Here is a 23,581-nt window from a genome sequence, read left to right as displayed (position 1 = left end):
AATAATGAGTCTTAGTTTTCTTTTCTGTCAAATGAGAATAACAACATATCTGGTAGAGATAGGAAAGAACAGATAAACTGTGCCTGGCACAAATTAGACACCCAATCTATGACAGTGGTGTTGTTAAGTGCCGTCGAGGTATTTTCAATTCATAGCAACCCTGTATAGCGCTTCTGCGAAGTGACTGGTGAGCTTGAGCCGCCGATCTTGAGGTTCAATTCAAACTCACTTTTCAGTCCAGCGTATTAGCCCATCCTGTAATAATTCCTTCTGGAACTAAGATTCTAAGGTACTATTACTCACTAAACTCTTCAAATATATGTATTTCAAATAATTAATTAAAAACACGTTTTTAAGGAGAAGAAAGTAGAGAGCAGTCAGCACCTAAAATGAAGGGATAAATGGAGAAAACAGAGTTATCTTAATGTTTAGGAGAATAATTTGCTTTGGTTGTGCTTTTTGAGCTACATTTAGGTTTAAAAAGTCTTATCTGAGTGGCTGTTGGGACATTTTCATGTTTAAGTCACATTCAACGATTACAGGCAAGACTGCACTTACCAGTCTGGATAGGATTCACCACTGTCTCTGGTTGGTAACAAAAGTTTATATCTTCTGGCCAATTTTGACTATTAATATAGTCCTGATAAGCTATTTTCTCTTCAAGGAATTCAGGAGGGGACCCTTAAAATGAAAACACAAAACAAAAGTTAAAACATATACTTTTTTCCCCACTAGAGTTGAGTTTCTACAGACTATTATATCTGGCACAATACAATCATACCTAGCTAGTGCCTTTGAAACAACTAAAAAAATTTTTTTTTAAAGGCAGAAACAAATGTCAAAACATGAAGTTGTTATCAGGGTTAAAAACATCCATATTAAAATTTCAAATTAATATGAAGGGGGGCTCCAAACAGTCAAAACAATCTTGAAAAAGACAAAGTAATAGGAGTCACACCTTCTGACTTTAAAACTGAAAAGGCAGAGTAGTCCAAGGATAGACATATAGAACAATGAAAGAGTTGATGGACATTTGGGTTTCCACTTTTGGGTTATTATGAATAATGCTCTGGTCAACATTCATATTCCGGTTTTAGTGTGGTCTTATGTTTTCATCTTCTCAGGTATATGCCTATGAGTGAAACTGCTGGGTCATATGACAACTCCAGGTTTAACATTTTGAGGAACTGCTAAATTGTTTCTCAAAATGGCTGAACCAGTTTTATTTCCATCAGTAAAGTATGAAGGTTAGATGTGTCCATATCTTTGCTAACACCTGTTAATACCTGTCTTGTTATATTTTCATCATTACCGATGTGAAAATGAAGTCGTAATTAACTGTGGGTCTTTTTCTTTTAAGTTTTTATTGTGGATTGAGTGAAAGTTTACAGGACAGAGCATCAGTTTCACATTCAACAAATCATATACTTTGTTTCATTACAATGATTAAATTCTCTCCATGTACTATCAGTTAAGAGTATTTCTCTCTATCCATTTTAGTTCTCTCTTTTTAAAAGGAAAAAAAAAAAAACACTCAGGCATATATAATGATTTAAACTACCAAAAGGTACATTCTACAAGTCTGCCTCCTGGCTGCCAGCTCGCAGTCCCTCTCTTCCCATGAATCTAGAGTCCTCAGTTGCTCCCTGTCTCCATGTCCCCATCTCTGCTTTCATCTCTAGTGTCACTGCTTCACTGGATAAGGTTTGGCATTCCGCTTGTGCTCTTCTCTCTTGATGGTGCTAGGGTCCTCTGTTTCTGGACTGTAAGATTTACTACTCCCCCATTTTTGTTATAAAACTTCTACTTTTACAGTCACAATTAGTCATGATAACAATTATTCACTATTGAATCATAAGAATCTTACCCCCATCTCTTTTTATGAGACCCATCTAGACAAGATGAAAACTATTCAGTGGGGACTTTTACCTTCCCGTGAACACTCTTAAACTAATCTCCCTCCTGAAAACTTGTAAGTCAGTCACTTTGTGCCTTTATCGTCCCCTCATTTTAAGTAGCCAATATCTAAATTGCCTATCCCTAGCTACCCTGGAATTTTGAGCTACTACCTCCAGGAGTATAGGTCAAGTTCATCAAATTGTAGCAATTTTCCATTTCCTTTATCAAAAATTGTTGGGTTTGTTTTTTTAAATCTTCCTCTAGTCGAGTTCTGGAGTCCTCGTATGGCGCTGTTGGTTAATGTTCTGGATTGCAAAGACCTCTTAAATCAGGAGGGCTGCTGTTCAAGCTGACCAGCTGCTCCTTGGAAACCCTATACAGGGTTGTTATGGGTTGGAATCTGACTCTACGGCACTTAACAAGTCGAGTTCTGATTATCAAACCATCAAGGCTAGGTCAAATGGCTCTTACTGTGGTTTGGATTAGCATTTTTGTTAATGGTTAATGATGTTGAGCATCGTTTTGTGTGCTTATCCGTCATTTGTAGGTCTTCTTCAGAGAAATGTCTACTTAAATCCCTCACCTAGTTTTTAATTGAATCATGTGTCTTTGTTGTTGAGTTGTAAGATTCACAATCTTGATGGTGCTTTTGGAACACAAACGTTTTAAATTTTGACAAAAATCACTTTATCTACTATGGTTTTCTTACTTCTGGCGTTATACCTAAAAAAAAAATAAAAAAAATAAAAAATCCCCAATCCAAAGTCACGGACTTCTAGTTTGGCACTGTAGGATCAGCACTGGATTACAAACCACAAGGTCACTAGTTCAAGCCCACCAGATCTTCCTTGGGAACCCTATTCAGGGTTGCTATGGGTTGGAGCCAACTAATCAGCACTTAACAACAACAACAACAACAAGGTTATAAAGACAGACAACCATATATCTTCTAAGAATTTTACATTTTGAGCTGTTCCATACAGGTTGTTGTTATTACTGTTAAGAGCGCCATGGATTTAGTTTTGACCTATAGCAACCCAGTACAGGGTTTCCCAGGCGTTATATCTTCGATGGAGCAGAAAGCCTCACCTTTTCCCAAGGAGAGGCTAGTGAGCTCAAACCGTGGACTTGGTAGTTTGCAATCCACTGCTTATCTATCATATGTAGCCACTGTGCTCCCGACATATAGGTGTATGGTCCATTTTTATGTTAGATACAGATCCAATGTTATTTTTCTTCATAAAAACTTACAGGTATCCTAGCACTTATTGTTGAAATGACTATTCTTTTTCGGCTGAATAGTATTGGCATTCTTGTCAAAAATCAACTGACCATAATTTACAGATTTATTTCTGAATTTTGACAGTTAATGGGTACTACTAAAGGTAAGTGGTATGACAGTCTCTCCTTATTACTAGGTAATTCATCAGGTTGCTTCTAGGTGCAAATTTCCCCCTTCAAGGCTGCCCACTATGTTCGTGTTTCATAGAATCATTTAAATCTGATGTCACCTACATGAAGTGGTTTAGGGAAAGAAGATAGAAGAATAATGAAAAAAAATAATTTGTCCTAGATTTAGCATTCCCTTCCCTTGAATATTGCTTCTGGAATAATATCCTGAAATGATCTTATAATAAATTTGAGGATTTTTTTTCTCCTAGATAAAACACATTTGTGGATTTTTAACTTAGTAAATATGCCTGTAAGAATAAAAGGGGTGAAATATATGTTATTTTAATCATCATTTTATAATCTAAACTGCTTTTAAATAAACATAAGAAATGTATTTGCTGAATAGAGAGTAACATGGGCAGCATCCAGCATACAACTGTACAACTGAGAGACTACTGCTGGTTGTTGTTGTTTTTGATTCTTCTATTTTAAGTTTTAAGAAGTGTACCTCTCTTTCTTAGATTCCTGAGATAGATGTACCACACCCTGTCGGCATTTATCAAAAATTTAAGCAGTTTTGTCACAAGAGTCGCCCCTCGCTTTTTTATTATGAATTGAGTGCAGACAAGATCATCGGTTTTACATTCAACAAATCATATGCTTTGTTTCATATCAGTGATTGAAAAAACAGTTGTCCTGTTTCCTCTCTGCAGTTGTTTTTGTAAGTACTGTCAAGTCGATTCTAACTCATACTGAACCTGTGTAGGGTTTCTAAGGAGTGGCTGGTGAGTTTGAACCACTGACTTTGTAGTTCAAACTGACCTTGCACTCCGGTGCTTTATCTCACAGTGCTACACCAGGGCTTCATACCTCTCTGCAGTTACCCATGCACTCTTTCAAACGCCTATTAACACTCATCCTGCCATACCCATTTAGCCTGCATCTCTGTCCATGTATCTACCTGCAAAACACTATTGAGTCAAGTTTGTGTATGTATGTATCACTACTTACACCTCTATCCCCTTTAGTCCTTGCACATCTGTGTCCTTACCTATCGTCATCATTCTTCTGCCAACTACTGCCCTCTCCGTTATCGGAGTTAACATTGTCTACCTTGGAGCCTGGTGTGGTGCTTGGGCTAATGCGTCAGACTACAAAGTCATTTTAACTGCAAGGTTGGTGGTTCAAGCTCATCAGCTGCTCCTTGGAAACCCCATATAGGGTCGCTAAGGGTTGGAATCAACTTGACAGCACTTAATAACAACAACAACCTTGTAGCCAGTGAATTACTCTCCCTTCTCTCCCACCCTGGAAACCATTAAAGAATGTTTCTTTTAGTAAGAAACCTTTTCTCGAGCTTTTACAATAGTGGTCTCATGCAATACTTACCCTTTTGTGATTAATTAATTTCACTTAGCATAATGTCCTCCAAGTTCATCTATGTTATAAGGCGTTTGGCAGATTCATCTTTACTCTTCAATGTTGCATAATATTCCACTGTGTGTATATACCAAAGTTGGTTGCCCAATTCTTTCACTGATGTGCATTTAGGCTGTCTCCATCTTTCTATTATTGTTAATAGTGCTGCTATGAACACCGGTGTGCATGTATCTACTCATGTTCTAGCTTTTATTTCTTGTGGATATATACCAAGAACAAGGATTGCTGGGTCATAAGGTATTTCGACTCTCAACTTTCTGAAGAAGTGTCACACTGTTTTCCACAGTGGTTGAACCATTTTATAATCCCATCAGCAATGTAGGAGGGTTCCAGTCTCTCCATACCCTCGCCAGCATTTGCTGTTCTCTGTTGTTTTGAAATTTGCTACAATGCTGTTGAGAGATGGTATCTCATTATTGCTTTGATATGCATCTTTTGAACAGAATCCTATAGCATAAGTATTGAACTGCAAGGTTGGTTTGAACTGCAAATTTGGCAGTTCAAATTCATCAGCTACTCCTTAGAAACCCTATAGAGACAGGGTTGCTTTGAGTCGGAACCAACTCCACGGAACTTAACACCAGCAATGGTTAATGATTGTGCAAATTTTTCATGTTTGTTGGCTGTCTGAATGTCTTCTTTGGTAAAGTGTCTGGTCACATGTGGTGCCCATTTTTTACTGGGCTATTTTTTCTTGTAGAGGTGTTATAATTTTGTATAAATTTGAGAGATTAGTTCCTTGTCTGATATGTTGTTGCAAAAATTGTTTCCCAGTTTTTGACTCCCTTTTTATACTGTGGGCAAAACGTTTTGATGCACTTAAGTGTCTAATTTTTAGGAGGTCTCAGTCATCTATTTTGTCTTCTGCTGTTGTGTGCTTTAAGTAATCCTGATAGTGTATTTATGTCATGTATTAGAGCCACCTATATTTTCCCTAGTTTTTAATTTATGATCTTTATATAGTTCTAGGTTTTACTTTTAGGTCTTTAATGCTCATTGAATTTGTTTTTGTATATGGTGTAAGTTAGGGGTCTTGTTCCATTCTTCTGTGAATAGATTTCCAGTTTGCCAGTAGCATTTGTTGAAGAGACTGTGTCTTCTCCATTTAACGTGCTTTCACTCTTTGTCAAAGACCAGCTGACTCTGGGGATGGATTTTCTTCTGGCTCCTCAATTCTGTTCCATTGATCTTTGTATCTTTTGTTGTACTAGTACCAGGCTGCTTGGACTACTGTGGCTGTGCAGTAAATTTTGTGATCAGGGAAACTGATCACTGAAATTGTCTTTCATCAATAGTAGTTTGACATTGGATATAGAGATGCTCTACATATGATTACTACCTCTGTCAATTCTCAATACATGATAAAAGTACAACAGTTAATAGGTCATTGATTATGGCACAACTTGGAGCCAGAGAGGAGAGAAACATAGACATATAGTTCCAATATAGAGTTCACTACCTGATGCTGCAGAGAACTTAAACAACCTGTAATGTTTTCATATACATTGATGTCTCAGGTCACCCAAAAGTTTAATTACCTGCATCCTTAAACATTCTTTTTTCCTTCCTGTCTCTCCCTAGTATGTTGTGGTTTTTGCTTTCTTTTTGGTCTTGCTTTTAGCTTTTGGAGACCTAACTTTCAATGGCATATTTTAAAGTTCCTCAAAGCTGACTGTAGCCATACTAGGTTACAGGGTTTAATTTTGTGTAATACCTTAGATGTATTTATCACTGTTTCAGCAGACATGTAGGGCCAATTTTATATGGGTTGAACTCTTATTTTTAGGTAAAGTGTTGTGCAAGAAATCTCAAGGCTGACTGAATCAAGAGAATCAGGCATTAGGTAGAATTCTCAGGAGACAAGACAGATGGCCATCACTGAAGATTAGGCAGCTCTGAATTAAGAGTGCTGTGAAATAAAATAATAATGGGGGCTGGGGTTTTTCACTCCAGTTTTAACCAGTCAAATTTCCACACTTTCAACAGTATTCTGTCTTTGCAAATCTGCTCTATACTTCTGGAGTACAAGATTGGGGTCAATTATAGGGAGTTCAAGAAACGAAATAGTTAGATAAACATGAAAAAGAGCCATGTTATATTATTATAGTTACTGATGCTTTCTTATAAGCAATATTGTTGCTGTTGTTAATTGTAGTCAAATCAGTTACAAATCACAGCAACCCTGTATATGGTTTTCGAGGAGTGGTTAGTTTGAATTACCAACCTTGCAGCTCACACCAACCTTGTGGTTCAGTGCTTATCCTATAGGACTAACCAGGAGTCTCTGTGGCTCACATTTTACATATTACTAAAAACAAAAACACAAAAACCAGAGACTTCTTATATTCCATACCCTTGGTGCTTGCTTTATCTCTCCCTCAACTCACAAGCAGACATCTAAAGAATCACCTAGTTCAAATGTAAATTTATATATCTAAGCTCCTTTTATGAGCCAGTCACTACCCCCAAAATTAGTGATACAACAGCAAACAAACTGGTGAGAGGCCCTGCTCACATAGAACTTACATCATCACCAACATCACCATCACATTTGCGTGGGCACTAAGAAAAAACTATAGTCTAACTCTAGTTAAAGGTTTTACAAAACATGCCCAGTGATGCAAATTTCAGCAAACCTCACTTTTACATGTAATAACTGTATTACCTACTTCATAACTATGGGAAGCATATTGTACAACAACTAGGGATTGTGTGTAGGATGATAAAGTCTATGTAACACAAGTACTAAGCTCTAAAAAGAGTTAAAGGAAGATCAGCAAACACGGCCATGGATGATTTAGGAATACCTCTTTTACTTTTTAAACATTTTTTTTGACAATTTCCAATTTTCCTAGATTTATACTTTGTACATTCCATGTTCCAATTATTAATGGATGTTTATAGGTATTTCTCTGCATTTTGAGTTGTGCCCCATCAGCAAACGAAGGTCTCGAGGGCTTTACTCCATTCACATCATCATCACGGTCAACTCTACTTGAGGAGGCAGTTTGTCCCCAGTTGCATTTTGAGTGCCTTCCAACCTGAAGGGTTTACCTTCCAGCACTATATCTGATAGTGTTCCACTGCTATTCACAAGGCTTTCAGTGACTAAATATTCGAAGTAGTCCGTCTCTTCTTCCTAGTATTTGTCTGGAAGTTCATCTGAAACCTGTCCACCATGGGTGACACCCTGCTGGTATTTAAAACACTCATGGCATAGTGTCCAGAATCACAGCAACACAAAAGCCACTACAGTATGACAAACTGACAGATGGGTGTTAACAAAATGAGGAGAAACAGCTGTAGACATCCATTAATAATTGGAACATGGAATAATTGGAATTGTAAGTTATAACAAATGAAATGGAGTTCATAAAGATTGATATCCTAAACATCAGTGAGCTGAAATGGACTGGTATTGGCCACTTTCAATCTGACAAGCACATGGTTTACGGTGCCAGGAATGCCAAATTGAAGACGAATGACATCGTATTCATCATCAAAAAGAACATATCAAGATCTGTCCTGAAGTACAACACTGTCTGTGATAGAATAATATCTATATGCCTACAAAGAAGATCAAAGATCAGTTAATACCACTATTGCTTGAGTTTATGAACCAATCACTAAAGCCAGTGAAGATGAAATTCAAGAATTCTACCAACTTCTTTCGTCTGAAATGTATCAAATATGCAATCTAGATGTATTGATAATTATTAGTGATTGAAATGCAAAGGTTAGAAACAAAGAGGAAGGTCAATAGTTGAAATGTACGGTCTTAGTGACAGAAACCATGCTTGAGATCGCATGATAGAATCTTTCAAGACCAATGACATTCATTTTAAATACTTTTTGTAAAGAAAATTAAAAGGCTATAAGGCTATACACACAGAACTCACCAAAAAGAGTACACAGAAACCATATTGACTATATCTGTGAGAAGAGATGGTGGAAAAGCATTATAACATTAGCCAAAACAAGGCCAGGTGCAATCTGTGGAATAAACTATCAACACTGAATAATTTAAAATCAGGAATGGTGTGTGCCAGGGTTGTATTATTCTACCACACTTACCATTATCCACACTCATAGGAACAGCAGTCAAGAAATCAAACAATTTATTGTACTACACAAATCTGCTGTCAGTTTGAGGACTAAGGTGCACTGGACCCAAGCCATGGTATTTTCAACAGCCTCATATGCATGTGAAAACTTGACAGTGAATTACGAAGATAGTAAAAGAATGGATGCAACTGAGTTATGTGTTGGAGAAGAATAATAATAAAAGTACCATGGACTACCAGAAGAACAAACAAATCTGTCTTGGGTACAGCCACAATACTCCTTAGAAGGTAGGATGACCAGACTTCATCTCTCATGTTATGAGCATATTATCAGGAGGGACCAGTCTCTGGAGAAGGACATCATGCTTGGAAAAGTGGAGGGCCATCAAAAAAGAGGAGTTGGATTGGCATAGTGGCAGCAGCAATGGGCCTAACAACAATTGTGAGGACTGTGCACTGTTTCGTTCTGCTGTACCTCGGGTAGCTCTAAGTTGGAACCAACTCGATGGCACCTAACAACAATGACAACAACAACTATGTATGTATCACATTTTATTCATCCACTTAACCTACTGAAGGAGCTCTGATAGCCTAGTGCTTAAAAGTAGGGCTGCTAATCTCAAGCTCGAAACTACCAGGAATTCCATGGGAAAAAGATGAGGCTTTCTGCTCCCATAATGATTTACAGTCTGAGGAACCCTATACAGGGTCACTATGAGTCAGAACCGACTCCACAGCACACCACCACCACCATTTACCTGATGATGGGTAAATAATTGAGTTGTTTCTACCTTTTGCCTACTGTGAATAATGCTGCAGTGAACATTGATGTACAAATAAATATGTTTGAGTCTCTGCTTATAGTTCTTTTCAGTATATACTTGCAAGTGGAATTGCTGGGGTCATAGTATTTCTACATTTAAATTTTTAAGGATTCATCAAACTGTTTTCCACATGGCTGCACCATTTTACATTCCCATCAGTTCGAGATCAGGGTTCCAGTTTCTTCACATCAACTCCAACACTTGTTAGTTTCCATTTTTCTGATAATAGTCATCCAAGTGGTTGTTAAGCAGTATCTTGTAGCTTTGATTCCCATTTCTCTAATGACTAGTAATGATGAGCACAAATTCGTGTGCTTTTTGACCATCTGTGTATCTTCTTCGGAGAAATATATATACAAGTCATTTACTTATTTTTAAATTGCATTGTTTGTATTTTTGTTATTCAGCAAGCACTTAATCAGTAACGCGGACACCCTTTTTCTGACACAATTAGAGAAGAAACATGTATCTCTGGTTATAGAATGTAGAAGACAGTGGCTATCTGTTTTCACATTAGTTTCATAGCTCTGACTAGAGCAGTTTTTCTCAAAACAAACATTCAGAAGTGTCAGCCTCTGGCATCAGTATTATTAATGAACATGCATGACTGAGGCTTGCTCCCACACAATCATCTAATGCTGCTGACCTACATTTCGTTCTTAGAACTCCACCGTGAAAGCAGGTGAACTCCCTTGCAGGAACAAAAGCCTTGCAGAATTAATTTTTCTCCCTCACAATTGCAATCTACTCAGTACAGTTCAGTAAAATAATGAAAAACATCCTTCAAAACAAGAAACAATGAAATGGAAGAAATCTTTATACCCACCCATAAGTCATTCCTGGATACTTTGTTTCTCCTACAAATGTAGAATGGGAAAACACAAAGATGGACAAAGTGTATTGAAAAACAAAGAGATTATGTGGAAAAATGATGTTTTGAAGATGGATTGGCACAGTGGCAGCAACAATTATACGTGGGGTTGCTATAAGTCAGTACCTACTTGAAGGCACATAACAACAAAAACAGTAAGGGCTAAGTGGAGTCCTGGTGTGGTGCTGTAGGATAAGTACTGCACTGCTAATTCAAGGTTGGTGTTTCAAACCCATCAACTATTCCTCAGAAACTCTATTCAGTGTTGTTGTAAGTCGATACCAACTCAAAGGCACCTAACAAGAGCTAAATGGTATCACGATCATATAGATGTTTAAATGATATGCAAATAATTAAATGTTAAGAGGACATCTTTAATTAAATACAGGAAGAAATACCTGAATATGGTATTTTCAATTACTGCTGGCACTGCAAATAATACATGTGAGAACACCTTAGATTACTATTACAAACATAAAATAAGTGATGCATGAAATAATATGTGTATATCCATTCCATATGTGCAGGGAACAATAAAAGAAGTGTGACAAAATATTATTGATTAGTTAATCTGGAAGAACATTCAGAAGCTCTTGACCATATTTCTTGTATCTTTTCTGTAAAATTCAAATTATTTCAAGATAAAAAGTTTAAAATTGACAACTACTTTCTCACCTTTCCAGCTAACTCTAATATTAAAACAGATTTAAATGTTCAGATCCAACTAATATGCTTTATTTTTCCACTGTACAAAACAGATAAAAAATTTACCAGTCTTTCCTAACTAAAGCTTTGAAGGAGTCCTGGTGTGTGGCACTGTGGGTTAACGCGCCAGACTGCAAAGCCGTTTTAACTCCAAGGTTGGTGGTTCAAACTTACCAGCTGCTCCTTGGAAATCCTACACAGGGTCACTATGGGTTGGAACCGGCTCAACGGCACTTCACAACAACAAAGCACTGAAGGAGTTCTCCAGTCAGAAAAAGATAATGACTTTAGGTTAATGTTGGTTTCTTTTTGATTTATAACAAAACATACCAGCATGCTTGTCTTTGACCACACAGACTGCTGTAATAAAGGTTAAACTGGTTTAAACCTGTGTAGTACACATTGTTGTTATTGTTAAGTGTCTTCAAATTGGTTCTGATTCATAGCGACCCTGTATAAAATTTCCAAGGAGTGACTAGTTAGTCTGAACTGCCAACCTAGTGGTTCAAGCAGACTTTGCGTTCCAGTGCTTTATCTCGCAGTGCTACACATGATCTTTATTAGTTTCTTCATAGCACTGTGATATAAGCACTGGACTACTAAACACAAGGTAGGCAGTTCAAACTCATCACCAGCTGCTCGTCAGAACAATAACCTCCCACCATATTAAAAATCCATTGTCGTAACAACTGTACATGAATCCTATACAAACAAGCGTCTCTCTCTACAGTTTTTTTCTCATTCTACACAGATGCTATTGTACACTTCTCTCCTGACTTCCTTTAATCTCACATATAATGTCTTAATTTTACAGAAAAAAATCCTTTTGACTACCCTCTTCTCTACGCCAAATTTAACTACAGCTGAGCCCATCATTATTACTTTCATTCTTACTATCTTTTTAATTTTTTTAATTAGGAAAAAATGGCTAAACTAGAGAAAATTATAGCAAATATTTGAATTAGTCTTCTTTCCAAGGACAGTCGCTCCTTGAAAACTACATGCAAGGTTCATATGAGCTGCAGCAAAATTGATGGTATTTAAAAACATCTAAGGGCAACATTGATACAACTGTGCTTTAATCACCTCCGTTGCAATCCAGTCCTCCCACCTTCTAGACTTGCTTTTTGTTCTCTTTTTACTTTTCTCCCTATAATTAAAAGCACAATTAGCCTTTAGCGCCTTTAAAACATAAACAAAATCCAAGTCATATTAAAGGAAAAAAAAATCCCCAATTTAGCAATCTAAAAGGAGCCCTGGTGGCATACTGGATTATGTGTTGGGTTGGTAACTGTAAGGTTTACAGGTTCAACTCATCAGCTGCTCCTTGGGAGAAATATAAGGTTATCTGCTCTCCTGTAAATGTGTGCAGTCTAGGAAATATGGGCCAGATCTACTCTGTCCTAATGGTTCGCTATGAGTCAGAAGCATTTCAAAGGCAGTAGATTACATAAGAATCTACAGATTAAAAAAAATTATATTCCAGCTTCAGTGCTAGAATATAAAAAAAAAAAATCCAGTTTTGTTTTTTAATTATGAGCCAGCTGGGGAAGCAAACTATCTGAAAATTAAATGCCATGGAATATTTTATGTTCAGAAATTGTTCTTTCTGTGTGTGCATTTGTGTGTGTACACATATGTCATGGACTGAACTGTGTTTCCTCCAAAATATGTGTCAGCTTGGCTGGGACATGATTCTCAGTGGTTTGGTAGGTATATAATAATATAATGTGGCAGTTCTGTGATGATCCCCCATGAAGTGATCTGATGTGAAGGAGATTCCTAGGGGTGTGGCCTAACTACCACCCCTAGGAATGAGAGACCTAACTACCACCAAGAAAGAAGAGCTGAGAGTCCCTGCACTATGAAGTTCCTAGATCCAAGGGAAGACTAATGCCAAGACACATGGGAATCTCCAAGAAATGTCGGGCCTAGTGTGGATAAGCCCTGGACTGTGAACTACAAGGGCAGTGGTTAAAACCCACCAGCTGCTATGAAATCTACACAGGGTCACTATGAGTCAGAACCAACTCAATGGCACTTAACAACAACCACAACAGATTCAGAATGGAGACAAGGACCCTTTTTCATAGTTGACACTCTGAACTGAGGCTTACAGCTTCCTCTACACTATGAGAGAACAAATTTCTCTTTGTTAAAACCATCCTCTTATGTTAGTTTTATTATAGTATCATGGAACAACTAAGACAGTATGTATATGTGTATGTGATAACATTATAATAATTATATTCTTAAAAATTTTTGGGGGGGTTCACAGTGAAACAAAGATAAAATGATGCGATGTCTGGGATTTACTTGAAAAAGTAGGCTATGTATGAAATAAGATAGTCTAGAAAGTATTCAAACAAGCTATTAAAGAGTCTCTGCCTCTAAACATAAAACATGTGCATATTATTCTCTGGTTTAAAACTCTTCAGTGTTCCTTACAACTATGAAATATAGGGCAAATTTATATCACACAATTGGGGAAGTCGGTCGGGTCCCACCAACATAGGCGCCCCCCCCCCCAAAAAAAAAACAACAGACTCGGTGGAAATGCATGCTCGGATTGGTAAGCACACGCATCACCGTTGGGGAGAAATGGGGTAAAGGCAGCAATGAAGCGGCGAGCTAAGCCTCACAATATTCAGAGGGCTTCTGTGGACCCAGTTGGCAAACAGCGCGAGGAGACCCGAGGACTCATGGGCCCAGAGTCAGTGACGTGGCCACGGAGGATTCAAGTGGAGAATGGAGCTGCCAGCTGATGGGAAGAGAGGGCATGTGCACAAGAACACTCACACTTGCATATGACCCACGTGACTGGGACTGGATGACTGGATGATCAGAACTCAACCAGGAGAAGAAAGAAGGGGAGGCAACAATAGTGAGGTTGGCCCAGGATCAGGCAGTGTTTCGTTCTGCTGTGCATAAAGTCGCTATGAGTTGGCGCCGACTCAATGGCACCTAACAACAACAACAACTGAAGGACACAGTCAGTAGGAGAAAAAGGCTATCTTTTTCTATCTTCCTGGTTCCAGTGTATTTTCTTCTCGTCTTGCTTCCTGGTTCCAGTGTATTTTCTTCTCGTCTTGCTTCTGTGGCACTCAGCTGGTACACTGGACCCTTGCTGGTACTTGACCCGAACAAATTTTAGTGGCATTTCTACAGATAGCTTCAGGACAAGTTCTGCTGTCACATCAGTCAGCTTCCCAGTGAATTTTATCAACACAGCTCTGAATGACTTCCTGGTGTTTCACTGGGACCTCAACAAGTGACACTTCTGCTTCCTGGCTTCAGCCTGTGACATCTTAGTAAATTTCATGTTCCTGCAGACTGTGTTGTAGTTGTTAAGTGCCATTGAGTTGGTTCTGACACATAGTGACCCTGTATAGGGTTTCCAAGGAGCAGCTGGAGAGTTTGAACCACTGACCTTAAGGTTCAAACCAACTTTGCAGTCCAGCACAGTAGCCCACAGTGCCACACCAAGACTCCCCCTGTAGACTACAGAGGTTTCTGTTTGTTTTGGTCCATTTTAATGTTATCAAGAGTCCTGGTGTGGCACTGTAGGTTAAACACTAGACTGCTAACCACAAGGTTGGCAGCTCAAACCCATTTATTTAGCTGCTCCAGAGGTCACTATGAGTTGGAACCGACTCAACGGCACACAACATTGGTAGTAAGAAATCCTGATATGGTGCTGTAAGATAAACACTGCACTGCTAACCTCAATCAAGGTCAGCAGTTCAAATACACCAGCTGCTCTTTGGAAATCCTAACTGGGGTTGCTGAGTTGGCACCAACTTGACAGCACTTAATACCAGCATTGTAAGTAGTATTATTACATATAATGCTGCAGCAAATCCTTTGTTGATGTGTTCTCAGATGTTCACGTGCAGCTGTTCAATGCTATGATTTATAAAGATACTTATAAAAAAGGCACTGATAAAAAGGTGTATGTCAGAACTGATTTCCAATGGACTGGTTGAAACAGAACTAGAGATTACCAGTACAGTTTTACCTTCTTCAAATGTCTAAATCTCAATCTTCAATGGGTTCTCTCCCAAATCAATGTATTCCTTGCATATTCTGCCTCTGGTACAGCAGTAGTAGCTGCTCCCTGTATTTTATATTCCTATATTCTTTAGTGTCTTAGCTCCTATTACTCTAGCTATTGATTTTTATCTAAATTTCCCTTATACAAATCATTATATTTCTGTTTCCTGACTGGATCCTGATACTGAATTGGTAACAGAATAAGAGTGCTCCAGAGGGCAGACTTGCAAATGTTAGGATTTGGGGACTAGTTTGGTCATGCCTTTGAGTTTAAGTGTAGTGCTATGAGACTTGCCAGAAAATGGGGTACTAGTAATGTATGGCATGTGGTGGCAACACAATTAATCAAGATATCATCTTTTATCATCTGTTAAAGTGCCAACTAAAGCAAAAGGTCTTAGAAGTCCAAGAAGCTGTTGTATTTGCATGTTATGGCTGTAGTGTAGACAGATTCTACTGAATATACTGTAGTGCGTAACACTGATGACTACAATGACTGTAGTGTAGATAGATTCTACTGAATATACTGTAGTGCGTAACAGAAGAAGAAGATGATAAACTGAGGTCTGTAACTCTCAAAATCTTGAGAATTATCATTTAAAATCAAAGAGCTTACAAGAAATTTCCCCTTTGGTGCCTAGAATATTAGGTTTCTTCTGATTGAAAACCCTGTGGAAAACTCACCTGAGGTAGTTGCTTTTATGTACTGAATTGTGTCCCCACAAAATGTACGTTGCAAATTCTAATCCCTGTACCTGTGGATATAATCTTTTTTTGTTGTTATTAATGATGTCATAACAGTGCAAGGTGTGTCTTAAATCAGTCCCTTTAAACTATAAAGGAGATTAGGCATGCACGCAAACAAGCACAGGTAGTGAAAGTTAGATGCTAACCCACATGTAGATCATCAATAAATTGTGGAACAGAAGGTAAATAGAAAGACATTCCCCCAGAGGTGACAAAGCCTGGAGATGATGTGATTTTGGACTTTTTGCCTCCTAAACTGTGAGAGTCCTGGAGTCCTGGTGTGGCACTGTAGGATATGCAATGGACTGCTAACCATAAGGTCGGTGGTCCTAACTCACCAGCAACTCTTTGGAAACCCCTAAACAGGGTCATTCATTATGAGTTGAAACCAACTCAATAGCACATACTGAGAAAAAGAACTTTATTCTTTAAAGCCACCCACCTGTGGTATTTCTATTACAGCAGCACTAAGAAACTAACACAGTTTGAATGATCTACAGGCTAAAAATATTTCTATCTAGCCTTTTACAGATGAGTCTAAGGGGATAGGTAGGTACACACTACAATCCAGAAGTAAATAGCCCTGAGATGAAAATAGATTATCACCAGGGACTGGAGCAGGAGGAAATAGGAAGTTTTGTTAAACAGGTGTACAGTTTTTCTTTGGGATGATGAAAAAGTTTTGAAAGTAGACATTATTGAAGGTTATAATTAATGTACTGAATTGTATTTTTAACTATCACCATAAGTTTTAAACATGGGAGAACCACCATCACCACCAGCGAACTATGCTTAATGAGGTTGAAATGCCAAAGGTCACCTGGCAAGATGTAAAACAGGGAATCCAAACACTTAGGGAGATAGGAATACTGGAATTGATTTTTAATGTGCAACTTTGAAAATACATTAGGGAGAGGAGCATCTTCACCTTGGAAAAGCTCTGTGGTTTCTCCTTTGTAAGTCAGTTTTTACCATATTTTGCACAACACTGAGATGAACTCCTTGATTTCAATAGGGATGATGGGATCCTGGAATAGCAGCGGCCAACTAGCAGCATTTTATCACCAAAAACAAGGTGAGCATATCTACCATAAAAAGCAACAGGGTGATATCAGTAATCAGAATACATTGGCTCACTGGGATCTTTGGTGGGAGATCATGATCACACGTGTTCTGTAGGCAGCTTACTAAAATATTAATTGATCTATATATAACAGTAAAAAAACTCTAGCACTGGTAAAACTCCTGACTACAAAAGTCATGACCTCTTGTTTATTTTCCGGACCTGAATCCCCTTGAAGAATAATTCTGAAGTGTTTGCTGTGCATACTGTAAATTTTCCTCCAACAGTCCCTAAAGAAACCTGTGGCCATTTACTACTGTCTATTAGGGAAAAAGAAATACCCAGAGCTTTCAGGAATTACAAATTCCTAGAACCCAAAATGCCACTGTGGCCCTGCCCACCAGTCAAAGTGAGGGCTTATAGTCCTCAGATAACAGTACTGATTTCAAGTCCAACTCATAGTGGACCCAGCTGTTTCATGAATAAACCTTGTGGTTATTTCATTTCATGACTGAAAGAATAACTGAAATAAACATACTGTGATAATTAGGATTTGTGGCAACTTGACTGGGCCAGGATTTCCAGTGGTTTGAAAGTTGTGATGGAGTTATTTCCATGGTTATGAAACCTAATACAGGCATAGATAACTCTATAATGAATGGCTATGAGCAGTCAATCAACTAAAAGGATATTTCCTTGGGGATGTGGTCTGCTCCCAATAAAATGGACACTCTGGAAAGACATGCTCTCCCGCTGGGGACCTGGGACTTGTAAGCCATTTCCTTGATATAAACTTCTCTGTATGTTGTTATTGTTAGTGTCATTGAGTTGGTTTCAACTCATAGTGACCCTGAGGAAAGGCTGGTGAGTTTTGAACCGCTGACCTTGTGGTTCAAACTGACCTTGTGGTCCAGTAATGGTTTTGTTTCTCTAGAAGACCAGCTTAAGACACATACCATACCAATTGATAAAATCTCCACATTGGCATTCTGATCCAATTAATGGGGTCTTTATGGTAGGGTTAATGGAAGCTCCTGGCACGTCCCTTTCCTAACAAGATATACTAAGCCAAAACAATGAACATACTCCTAGGAAAATTAGGAAGATTAATGTTGCCATCAAAGACATGAAAGAAGTAGAGGTGGTGACACTTGTCACATCCTCTTTAACTCATCAGTTTGGCATATGCAGAAATTGGATGATCCTGGACAATAACTTGTTAAGTATTATGGAGTCAGCTCTAACACACAGCGACCATGTATAGGGTTTCCAAGGAGCATCTGGTGGAGTTGAACTGCTGACCTTGTGATTCTCAGTCCAGTGCTAATCCTACAGCACCACACCAGGAGTCCAATGAGTGCACTACTATAACCTTCATCAGGTGATGAATCCAATTACAGCTGATAGTCCAGACAGAATAGCTTCTAGTCCCAGCACTCAATATACTACTGGTAATGTGGCTAATGCCTTTTTATCCACACCAATTTATAAGAAGCATCACAAGCACTGGCAGGGTTACTGTACACTTTCAGTCTTGCCTTGAAGCAACATAAATTCTCTTGCCATAATATAGCACAAAGAGATAAAGAAAAGCTTGACACTCCAAAAAATAGCATTATATTTATTGTATTAATATACAATACCTTTCCACCCCATGGGATGTTGTCTGAACCACCTAGCCATAGTTCGTGAGTGCATCTATCAACTGGAAATAATATATAACCGACCAATTCAAGTGGTTCAAAAGATGTAAATAAATTACATAAATAGGTGGCTGAGGTTATTTCAACAACAGCTTCTCTCCCTCAACGTCTTTGGCTTCCTGCGAGTTTCATGAACAACTGGCTTAGGAGGAAAATTTTGAGCCTCGTTTATCAATGTTATTAAAGTGTCAGTGAGTTGGTTATGATTCATAGTGACCCTGTATAGGGTTTCAAAGGAGCAGCTGTTGGGTTTGAACCACCAACCTTGCAGTCATCAGTTCAGTGCTTGTCCTATAGCGTCACAGCAGGACTCTAGTTTATCAATTGCTATTGTTAAGTTGCATCAATTCCAACTCATAGCTACCCCATATAGGGTTCCTGAGGAGTGGCTGATGAGCTTGACCCACCTACCTTGCAGTCTAAACCCACAGTGCCATACCAGTCCCCACAATATGCTGGTACCACCCGAAACTGGACAGTTGCAGCACTACAAGTCTGCTCTTTAAAGGGCAATATTCATAAAGGAAAAGCTTCCCAGTGGGTTGAACCGTGAGCTGTACATTTGATTGTTCCCTCTGTTTGACGTGAAAGAGGATTATAAAAGATTTGTGCCAATTCATGAACCACTGCTAAAGATTTTGCTGATTGGTTAGGAACTTAGAAGGAAATGATGACAGACAAAATGCAGGAGGAATACACACGGATGACACTCTCAGAATGGACACAAACTGTGAAGATGTTAGTGTCCCATGGGAATAACCACTGAAGAGTAGTATTTACTGTAGAAGAGGTTCTAATAACTAGGTTGACAAAACGACCTATTCTGGGGGTATTAAACAGGCTGTTTCTTAGTCACCAGAGTGGTTGCTTAATGGGCCTATGGAAACATGGCTATGGTGGCATGGATGGAGGCTATGCATTGTCTTAACAATACAGACTTACCCCTTAACAAGGCTGACCTGGGTAAAACTATCACCAAGTGCCTAATTTACCAACAGTGTACACCAACACTGAGCCTCCAATATGATACCAATCACCAGGGCAAGTAGCCAGCCAGCTGGTAGCAAGTTGATCATACTAGACTTCCTCGATCATGGAGGTGAGGGTGAAAATTGTCCTCACCGGAATAGTCAGGTATTCTGGAAACAGATTCACTCTGATTATAATACTTCTGCCAGCTCTATGGACTTACTGAAGGCTTGATCCACCACCATGACATTCCATACAGAAGTGCTTCATATCAAGGACATCATTTCACAGGAAAGAACTGCAGAAATGGGTCCGTGCCATGGAATTAACTGGTCTGATCACACTCTATCAGGATGGCTTAACTGAAAGATGCAATTGCTTCTGAAGACTAAGTTATAGTTTCAGTTGGGAGACAGCAACTTGAAACGATGTGGTTCTATCATAGAGGATACAGTACAGGTCTTCCCCAAAGAGGTTCTGGGAGTCATGGAGTAGGAGTGGGAGTAGCTCAACTCACTATAATACCCAGTAACCACAAAATTTTTACTTCCTCTCCTGACTAATTTACGCTATGCTGGTTTGGAGGTCTTAGTCTCAAAGTAGAGAATACATCTATTAGCATACACACCAAAGGGTCAACTGAATTAAAAGATGAGACTACCACTTGGTCATTTGGGACATCCAATGCCACTGAAACAACGGGCAGCAAAGGAGAAACAACAGTTACTCTACTGGCTAGAATAACTGCCAGATTATAAAGAGGACAATGGGTTGTTGCTAAACAATGAGAGCAGGAAGGATTATGTCTGGACCCCAAGAGATTCACTGAAATACTTGCTAATACTTCCATGTTATTGTTGTTGTTAAGTGCCGTCGAGTTGGTTCCAACCCATAGTGACCCTACTATATAGGGTTTCTGAGGAGCGGTTGGTAAGCTTGAACCACCGACCTTGCAGTTCAAACGGCTTTGCAGTCTGGTGCATTAACCCACAACACCACACCAGGACTCCAATGCTTCCAAACTCAACAGTAAATGTTAATTGAAAACTACAGCAACTAAAAATTGGCCAGACTCCTGAGTAAATTAAAGTTTGAGTCACTCCACCAGACAAAGAACTTCAACCAGCTGAGATTCTGGCTGAGGGCAAGGGTATATGGAATTGAAGGGAAATACAGGCAGTTGAAGAAAGAAGCTATACATATCAATTATGTTCTTATGGCCAGTTAATGTAGGATTGTGATTTGAGACATAACATAGGCAGCAATAGACACAACCACTATAGAGATTGAATTTCTCACCTAAATGGTGAAAGAATGAGAACTTCTTCACTCATCTAAAAGAAAGCTGGAGTTTGTTAGGTGAAAACAAAAGTTATTTTGTGTATAAAAAGTGCATATAAAAGCTAATAAGCAGCCACAGACTATGCCAGTTATCTATTTATTGCCTCTCAGCTTGTGATAATGGAGCTGAAGCCTATAACATTTCTCCTTTAAGAGCAGGCAAAATGTTAAGATTAGTAGAGGTCACTGGAAGAAGGAAATCTTTTCCTGGTTTAGTAATGTTTTTCTATCGTCTAACTCCTATGGTGCTCTGCTGATGTTCAGGACACCTAATGGTGCTCACATTGAGTTGTACAAATATTCTCATGTGCAGCTTCCCAGGGAAGCTCTGCCAGTACTCCAATCTGGTTTCCCAGTGATTCAGCTGCACCCTCATGGACAACTTATTTGCCAGCCTTGGCCTATAGCACCTCAATAAACATATTAACTATCTAGTAAAGACCTGAAACACAAACCCAACTTCAGTGGAAGAAGGTGCTCTTCCAAATTTGTATGTTGCTGTGTACTTTGCCTTAGCTCTAGGAGTAGTGATTTTTTCCTGTATCTGTTATTCCTGTATTCTCTGGAGTTTTCTTTAGCCCTTAATAATTAATTTTCTCTTACAAATTAATACTTCTTTATGTTTCACATTCTTTCTTTACAATGCCATGTGATATCAATGTAATGATAGGATGAATACAAAGCTAATGTTCTCCCATGTAAACTATCACATAACCAACAATAAAACATTAAAAACAAAACAAAACCATGTGATTTCTGTCTCCTGATTAGGCTCTGGTGTGGTGCTGTTGGACCAGCACTGAATTGTGAACCTACCAGGTTGCTCCTCAGAAACAGGGTTGCTGCTGTGAGCTGGTTCTGACTCACAGCAGCCCTGTTTATGGTTTCCCAGGAGCAGCTGTTGAGTTTGAATTGCTAATCTTGTGCTTCACACCAACTTTATGGTTCAGTGCTTTATCTCACAGTGCCACACCAGGATTCCCTAACTAATATGTTGCTGATGTTGTTAAGTGTCGTCAAGTGGACTCCAACTCATAACGACCCTGTAATAGGATTTCCGAGGAACGGCTGGTGAATTTGAACTGCTGACCTTACAGTTCAAACAGCCCTTGTGGTCCAGTGCATTATCCTGCAGCACCACACCAGGACTCCCTATAATATGTTGTTGTTAAGTGCCACTGAGTCAGTTCTGACCTATAGTGACCCAGTAACAGGGTTTCCAAGGAACTTAAATCACTGATCTTGCTGTTCAAACTGACTTTGTAGTCCAGCACATTAACCCATATTATCACACCAGGACTCCACTAACTAATTTGTTGTTGTTGTGAAATGCCATTGAGTCTGTTCCAACCCATAAAGACCCTTAGAGGGTTTCCGAGGAGCAGCTGGTGGCCGACCTTGCAGTTCAAACAGCTTTGTAGTCTGGCGCATTAACCCACAGCACCACACCAGGATTCCACTAACTAATATAGATACTGACAAATTAAAAACCTAACTGATAGGATATTTAAAACAATCAGATAGCTTAAAATCACATAGTAGGAAACAAGAGATACTTAGCTCAAAGAAAATAAATGGAAAGGCACATTTCAAGCTCTAATTGAAAAAGCTATCATGTACAAAAGACAACATACTGGATCTCTGTTACTTAGCAACAATAACAACGGCAGCCGCAGCAGCACAATACCTCTTTATTTTACACAGAAAAACTTAAGGCCAGAAATATCAATTCTTTTTGACCAGAAAGCAGAACTCTATGAAGAAGACTTCTAAGGAGTCTAACGTCAATTAGCATGCACCACTTTTTATGTTTCCTCATCTCATTTTAAATTGTTAAAAACCCATTGGAAGATCATCCTTGCCAGCAGTGACAAAACCCTAACTTAATTTTCTCACAAGAAACAAAACAAAAGCTCTTCTTTCAATCAGCTTGGTAATTCACCTTTGAAGTTCACCTTCAGTTTGTCCTCTAGAAATAGAGCATCTCCAAAGACACAATGGACCGGACATGCTCTAGTTACACCCAATTAAAATGCTGCTGTTATACAACCATTTAAGTAGGAAAAGGAGCTGATGGCCAAACAGAGAATGATTTATTGGCAGAAGCAAAATACTGAGTAGGACCTATAAGGACTTTCTATGTATACATTAATCATCATCTTAATACCAACCTACATTTGTTAAGTCCTCCAACAAGGTTACAGAGCAGTGAAAATATTTTCTGTCCTCTACTCTATGCAATCGGAGTCCTGGTGTGGCGCTGTGGGTTAATGCGCCAGACTGCAAAGCCGTTTGAACTGCAAGGTCAGCGGTTCAAGCTCACCAGTCGCTCTTTGGAAACCCTATACAGGGTCGCTATGGGTCGGAACCGACTCAACAGCACTTAACAACAACAACAACAACTCTATGCAATTATTTTATTGCTAGTTCTCTTTCTATAGAGGAAGAAGCTAAAAAATGGCAAATAACTTGCATACAAAAATTAATAAATAGGTGGTAAAGTGTGGTGC

The 23,581-nt window shown here is 38.8% G+C and overlaps 1 protein-coding gene across 1 annotated transcript in view; it reads right to left on the bottom strand.

The window, feature by feature from the left end:
• MAP4 (microtubule-associated protein 4) overlaps positions 1-23,581 on the bottom strand; it is a 168,236-nt gene that overhangs the window by 73,463 nt on the left and 71,192 nt on the right. Inside the window, 1 exon segment of the mRNA XM_006868836.1 lies at positions 559-681. Coding sequence (XP_006868898.1) covers positions 559-681 — 123 coding nt within the window.

The sequence above is a fragment of the Chrysochloris asiatica genome, unplaced genomic scaffold (assembly GCF_000296735.1).
Source record: "Chrysochloris asiatica unplaced genomic scaffold, ChrAsi1.0 scaffold00124, whole genome shotgun sequence".
Classification (NCBI taxonomy): domain Eukaryota; kingdom Metazoa; phylum Chordata; class Mammalia; order Afrosoricida; family Chrysochloridae; genus Chrysochloris; species Chrysochloris asiatica.
This window is presented reverse-complemented; position numbering and strand designations above follow the sequence as displayed.